This window comes from Sylvia atricapilla, chromosome 19 (genome assembly GCF_009819655.1).
Source record: "Sylvia atricapilla isolate bSylAtr1 chromosome 19, bSylAtr1.pri, whole genome shotgun sequence".
NCBI lineage: Eukaryota > Metazoa > Chordata > Aves > Passeriformes > Sylviidae > Sylvia > Sylvia atricapilla.
The window spans coordinates 7,227,772-7,234,421 of record NC_089158.1 but is presented as its reverse complement, the minus strand read 5'-3'; the positions used below and the strand labels follow the sequence as shown (position 1 = coordinate 7,234,421).

General features: G+C 60.3%; 1 protein-coding gene across 1 annotated transcript; it reads right to left on the bottom strand.

The window, feature by feature from the left end:
* Positions 1–405: 405 nt before the first annotated feature.
* Positions 406–6,041, bottom strand: BARHL1 (BarH like homeobox 1). Its single transcript, XM_066333074.1, has 3 exons — positions 5,591–6,041; positions 2,220–2,442; positions 406–700 (listed from the first exon to the last, which is right to left on the bottom strand). The coding sequence occupies exons 1-3, from the start codon at positions 6,039–6,041 to the stop codon at positions 406–408; spliced, it is 969 nt and encodes a 322-aa protein (XP_066189171.1).
* Positions 6,042–6,650: the final 609 nt, after the last annotated feature.

Here is a 6,650-nt window from a genome sequence, read left to right as displayed (position 1 = left end):
TCCCCGGAGCCGCCCGGGACAAGTGTGGCTCGGCTCCCCTGACTGTCCCTGGGGAAGGGGCGGAGAGGCGAATTCCCCCCGGAGCTTCCAGCCCCTCCCGTGCTCCCGGCGCCGTCCCACGCCGAGGTGGGGACACTTCAAGGGGATGAAGGTGGCGAGTGCCCCGCGGGATGAGGGGCAGCACTGCCGGCTCCGTCCTGCCAAGCCTGTCCTTGATTCTTGCATTCTTTATATATTATTTTTAAAAAAGAGGGAATGGTCTCATTTATAATTTTATATATATATATATATATATTTGGGGATGAGCGGGAGTCTGTCTCTTGCTCTCGGCCCCAGAGGTGTGGGGTGGCCCCCTCCAAACCCCGGCCCGGTGGGTGCCGCTGGGGCTGCCCGGGCGCCCGGGGCTCACCGGGGCTGCGCAGCCCGGGGCAGGACGCCGGGCAGCGGGGGCAGGGGCGGCGGGGGCTCGCTGCCGCCCTGCAGTCCGTGGATGAGGATGCGGGGCACCAAGGGTCTCTGTAGGGCGGGGGGCGGCGCGCTGGGTCCGCGGTACAGGTAGAGGGCGGCGCCGGGGTCCAGGTTGGAGACCAAACTCTGCGGGTAGAAGTAGGGCGAGGGGAACATCCTCTGGAGGGCTGAGTAGTTGCCAGCCTCAGCCAGCAGCTCCAGGCCCACCGCCGTCTGCCTTTTCCACTTGGTCCTGGAGGGGCAAGTCGAGAGAAGGGGTCAAGGAGGGGAGAGATGCTCCCAAAGCCGCTCCCAGGCTCTTTTTACCCTTTGCATTCCCCCTTTCCCCGGGCTCTCAGGGCCGCTCTCCCCTGTACGGCAGGGATGGGATGGGACGGAATGGGATGGGATGCAGACCCTATTAATGGGAGGAGGGAGCTTATCTCCCTGGCGTTCCCGCCGCGGCAGCCCCGGCCTGAGCTCCCACGGAGCTTTCCCGGAGGCACCGGAGCCACAGCCCGGCTGGCATCCAACGGCGGGATGTCAATCCCGGCCATAAAAATCGCGACAAACACTTCAGTCCCTTCCTGGGGGTGTAAACCCCAGATTGTCACACCACCCGAGGGTGACACGGGAGATCCGTGAGCTGAGAGAGGATGTTGTCACCACCGCGCTGCTCCGGCCCGAGGCCGCGGCGGCCCCGCTCCCCCTCCGGGGCTCCGGGACCCTCTCCCCGGGCCGGGGCTGCCGGGGCCGGGCCGGGCCGCTCGGGAGGCTGCGGGGGTCCCGCGGGGGACAGGAGCGGGGCAGGATCCCGGGAAATTCGTTTGCGGCATATATATACACATATATATGTCTCTGTATCTAAATATACCTCTCTATATATATGTATATATGTATGTATGTATATTTTTATATGGTATATATCGGTATAGGCGCATATATATATATATTCACATATATATACACACGTGTGTGTCTGTGTGTGTGTGTCTGTGTCTGTGCGCTGGATCTCACGGACAAGCCCCGGCCCCAGGATCTCGCCGCCGCCGGGCCGGGCTGGGGAAGGGGCTGAGAGCACAATTTCCACCACGGCGTGTCCTTGCAGGACGGATTTGGGGAGACGAGGGGTGATCACACCGTCCCCCGCCGCCTCTAAACTTCCCTAAACCTCCGACGTGGGGGGGAATCTTTGCAGATGGAGAAGTGGGGCTGGAAATGATGGGGAGGGAGCGTAAAACCCTGGAGCGAGGAGGGGACAGGGCGGGGGCCGCAGCCGCGGGTCCCTCGTTTGGTGGCAGTGGCCGGGGCTGGCTGTGTCTGGACAAACCCACTGAAGCCACCACGTCGCCAGCCCTTTTACAGATTTGTCGCTGAAGCGATAAACCTATTTCCACCGGTAAATTATTCATCATAATAATAATTGTGTAATTACTGTAAAGGGTGTTAATTATTGATGCCCAAAGCAGTAATTGGTATCTATTATTAATGGGCCGATGTGTTATGCTGTTGTGTTTAGCTGGAAGCCCGCTCCTGCCTCCCCGCCTTGCCGGGGCTGGGGGCACGGATTGTCCCCCCACCGCCCCACACCCGCCCTGCCTCGGCATCGCTTTTCTCCCCTTGACTTTGGGGTAAAAGGCCCCGGGAGAGGCGGGGACGGGACGGACATCGCCCGTTGTGGGGTCCCTGCCTGGTTTGGGGGTGCGCGGCCGGGGAGGGGGCGCAGGGCGGGATCCCGGCGCCGTGGGCAGGAGGGAACGGTGCATTTTTACCTTCTGTTCTGGTACCACGTTTTCACTTGCGTGTCGGTGAGGTTGAGGGAGGCGGCCAGTTCCATCCTGTCCTGCACGCTCAGGTATTTTTGCCTCTCGAAGCTGCGCTCCAGCTGGGCCAGCTGATGGTCGGTGAAGGCGGTGCGGGCTTTGCGCGGCTTTTTCAGCCGCACCGGGGGACTGTCCCGGGAACTGGAGATCTCTCGGTCCCCTTCTTCTTTCACTGAGCCGAGAGGGAGGAAGAGAGGCCCGGTCAGAGCAGGAAGGGAGTTACAGAAGAGGGGGTGACCCAGCGCGGGGTCTCGGGTCCGAATTGGGCTCACGGCACATTTGCTCTGCACCCCCGTAAATTTTAAGCCCGGGAACTCAGGGACTCCCCGAGCCGGGCCCGACTTTTCCCCATCCCGAGGGCCTGGGATGGGAGCAGGAACACTGGACTGCGCCGAGAGAATCCCCAGCCCGGCCCCGCCGTCCTGCTGTCCTCCGATCCCCCTCACCCCTCCTTTCTCACGGGGCAGGACCTTCCTCTGGGCTTATTTCCCCAAACTCAAAAGCTTTCTCGTTGCTTGGGTATTTTTTCATTCCTTTTTTTTTTTTTTTTTTTTTTCCTAGCTATCATTTTTATCTTTTTTCACCCTTTTTTCCCCCTATTTTGTTTTACCAAAACAAACCAAGCAGAAACGAAAACCGCGAGCCCCCATTTTTTAGAGAGGAATGTTGCCGTGCTGGTGCTGCCTCTCCCTGCGCGGAGAAGCCTCTGTCCTCCCGGGGATGCTGCCGGGGCACGCAACAAACCTCCCTTCTCCAGGGCGCACAACGAAATACTGGGGAAAACACTTCTCAACCCCCTGGCAGGGCTGTTATTTAATCTTTAAAAAAAGCCCGAATGAGAGGGGTTGGTGGAGGTTCGTTAGCGCGGTCGGTACATAGGCGCCGCCGGAGCGATGAGGGAATTTACGCCCCAAAATGTTGGAAGGTGATGGAAAAAATTACGGAGCAGAAATAGAAATAAAAAGGGGAAAAATAAATTCCTGCTTGTGCTCGCCTTTTCTACTCTACTGGAGGAGATTATGGAGCAAATAGGCTCGATTTATACAAATCGGCGGCGTTTGGGTTTGGTTTGTGGGGGTTTTTTTTACAGGGGTTTATGTTAAATTTGCTGGTGGCGGGGGTGAGTAGGGACAAGGCTGGAGCCGAACGCGAGCTGATTTCTCTCTGTAGGAAGACAATAATCCGGTTAATTGAGCCACCGGGGAGTGAAACCCTTCAACCAGAAATCCGGGCTCTGGCCGAGCAGGCAGAAGGAGCCGGGGATGATCCTGGGGCGGAGAGCTCCGGTCCCGGTTCCCGGGAAAGCGGCAGCTCCGACCCGCCGCAGCCTTCGGCCCCCTTCTCTCCCGGGAACGGCCCGAAAGTTTGGATGGACTTTTCCGCGGAGAAAAGCGGGTCTGGCCTCCCCCAATGCGAGGAGGAAAATCCTCCCCGGCCCCTGGGCTGATCTTCGGCTCCCAAAAAGTTCCTGCTCGCCAAAGGGCCGCGGGAACGGCGGCGACGGCGTCGCTGCTCGGTCCGGATCGGTCCCTGCCTATTCCTGGCCTAAAGATCTATATTTAATAATGCAGAAAAAGATATTAAAAATATAGATCATGGGGTTTTCGGGTACTTTGGCCGCTGGGGGTTAGGCCCAGCTTCGCAGCCCCTTGGCAGAGTAAATCTGGGGCGTTTTGCCCCGGGAAAGGCTATTTCCAAAGCGGCACAAAAAGGATTGCTCTGGGAGCGGGGATCTTCACCCGCTCCTCTACTGATGCGGGGGTTTTACCCCTATTTAAACTGTGGCTTCCTCCCTATTTGAACTGGGTTTTGGGGTTGTTTTTTCCTCGGCTTAAACAGTCTTTTCCCCTCTTCATTTAAGCAGTGGGGGTTTTTTTGCCCCTGATTTAAGCGATGTTTCCCTCATAATTTAAAGGAATTTTTCCCTCCATTTAAAAGGCATTTGCAGCCTGGCTGCGGCTGTCCCGCCGCAGGGACAGGAGAGGAGCCGAGGGGCTCGGGGAAACGGCCCCCACCGAAAGGCGAACCCGGCCGGCTCAGGGGATGCGGAGAACTCGCTTTTCTTCTCTCCCCTCGCTTCTTTCTCGTCTCAGCGATTTGGGGGAAGGGGAAAAGAGCTGAAGGAATTCGGGCCGGGTGTAGGAGGCGAGAACAAATGGCCGAGGTGGGAATCGCGGCTCTTTCCAGGCTGTTTCCCTGCAAAGCGCTGGGACCGATGTTTCCTCCCGGGGCACTTCCAGCCCCGGCCCCGACCTCGGGCCCCAGCCTTCGTTTGGAGCGAAAATCGCCCCCCGATGTCCAGAGCCCGCCGCCGCCTTTGGAGGCTTAATTGGGTGAATATTTTTCCCCTCCATGAACCAGATTTCAGCCCAGCGGCTCCCGGCAGCCCCAGGGTGCATTTGTAACCGGGACGGGGCTCAGCCTGTCCCCCTTTTTTTCCTTCCAATTCCCCCAAATTCAGCAACCCCTCAAAGTGCCATCGCCTCCCTTTTCTCCGCCCAGCTGGATGGAAACCCTCTCCTTTCCCTCACAAACAGCCGGCCAACAGTTTTCCCAGGGAAAAGTTTTTTTTACGAGGGTGGGATGGCAGAAGACACCGGGGATAAACAGCTCCGAGGGGCGAGGTCTGACCCCAAATCCCCCCGTGCTGTTCCTGCGCCTCTCCGTGCCCCGATTGCTGCGGGGGGAGGCCGGGAAGGGGCTGCGGGGGCCCGGGAGGCCGGAGCCCCCGGCCCGGGGTGAGCAGCCGCCGCATCCACCCCACGCCCCATCGGTGCTGTGGATGCGGCCCGGGGCTCCGTGTCTGCCCTGCTCGGTTTTGAACGATTTCCAAAATAGTAATACAAATAACAACAATCGAATCAAAGCCCGCCGACTGGCTCGTTCGTTTCTCATCGGAGCAGGGGAAATACCTGGCGAACCCGCGATTATTTTATTACGGTTTTGTTTCGGTTTGTTTTTTTCTTTTTCCTTTTTTTCTATTTTTTTTTTCCTCTCCGCAGGCAGAAATCCGTCTCGGCTTCTCGTCTCCCCGCAGGCAGAACGGCACAGCCGGATCTTTGCGGCGGAAGGCGGCCCCGGAGCATTCCCCGGGCGCGTTTAATGATTGCCCCAACCCCTTCCACCGGGCCGAGCCCCACCGAACCCCCAAGTTTCCCCAAGTTGGCGCCGACCCCTCGGTCATTTCGGGGGGCACCGATACCGTGACCCGCCCCCGAGCGGGTCCGCAGCGGATCCCAGAGCCCCGGGAGCCTCTCGGGCCGCCGCGGGCTGTGTGTCCGGGCCGCCCTGCGCAGCCCAGCGGGCTGAGCCGCTCTTACCTTTGTACTCCGAGTCCGAAGAGGAGCTGCTGGTGTTTTTTTCCATTTTCTCCCTAAAATCCTCGCCGGGTTTGGTGGGGATCCTGCCCGCCGGCTCCTGCCCGCCGTGAGGTCCATTGGTGCTGGAGTAAGGCGCGCAGGCGGCCAGGGGCTTGCAGTCGGCCAGGATGTCTCTGATGAGGAAGGAGGAGGTGACGGTCCGGGACTGCGAGGGAGCCGAGACCTGCCCCGGCTGGAGGTGCGCATCCAGGCCCGGCCGCGGCACCGCCGCCTCCAGGCACTCGCGGCCCGGCGAGCGGGGCGAGGGGCAGCCGCTGCTGCCCTCCGAGCGGGGGCTCAGCTCCAGCGGGGACCGGCCGTCCCCCACCAGCGGGTCCCCCTTGGGCACGGCCGGGCTGCCGGCTCGGTGGGAGAGGATGGAGTCGATCCCAAAGCCGGTGGAGCCCTCCATGGCCCCCGCGAGGTGCCGGCGCTCACACGGGCATTGGCGGGGAGGGCGCGGCGGAAACGGGTTGATAACGATAATTAACGATAACAACGAGGGAAAAACGAAAAGAGGAAAGGAAAAATAATAATAATAATAAAAACAAGGTCAAAAGGAAAAATAAAAAAGAGCAAAGTTCAGTCTGGGATCCGGGCAACAATTGCTGCAAGGCTCTTCGAGGCGCCGCGCGTTAGATCCAGGGCTGCTCCGTCTTCAGCATCGCGCCCAGCTGCACTCACAGACAGACAGGAGAGGGGGGGAGAGGGAGGCAGAGTCAAACTTTGGCCGTGAAGGGGGTGGGGTGAGGGGGGACGGACCCCAACCTCACCCGGGGTCCCGGCCACCCCACCCGTGCCCGGAGCGGCGGCGGCGCGGGGCTGGGGGGGGGCAGCCCGGGGGTTCCCAGCCGGAGGTGGGGAGGCAGCGATCGATAGTGAAAAGCTTCGCAGCGCCTTAACCACTTAATGATCCAGAAATCAATGGGGAAGGGCGAGGGGAGGGCGGAGGGGGTGGCCAGTCGCCGGGCCGCCGCGGCGCCCCCCTTCCCCGCCGGCAGCTCGGACAGCGCCGGGGGAG

Bases quoted from the DNA above. Each gene is read 5' to 3' on its own strand.
- BARHL1 (XM_066333074.1), bottom strand. From the start codon at position 6,041: ATGGAGGGCTCCACCGGCTTTGGGATCGACTCCATCCTCTCCCACCGA. The intron at 2,443-5,590 runs GTAAGAGCGGCT...CTCTCGGCTCAG, and splicing joins TTCGGACTCGGAGTACAAAG to TGAAAGAAGAAGGGGACCGA. The intron at 701-2,219 runs GTAAAAATGCAC...TTGCCCCTCCAG, and splicing joins ACGTGGTACCAGAACAGAAG to GACCAAGTGGAAAAGGCAGA.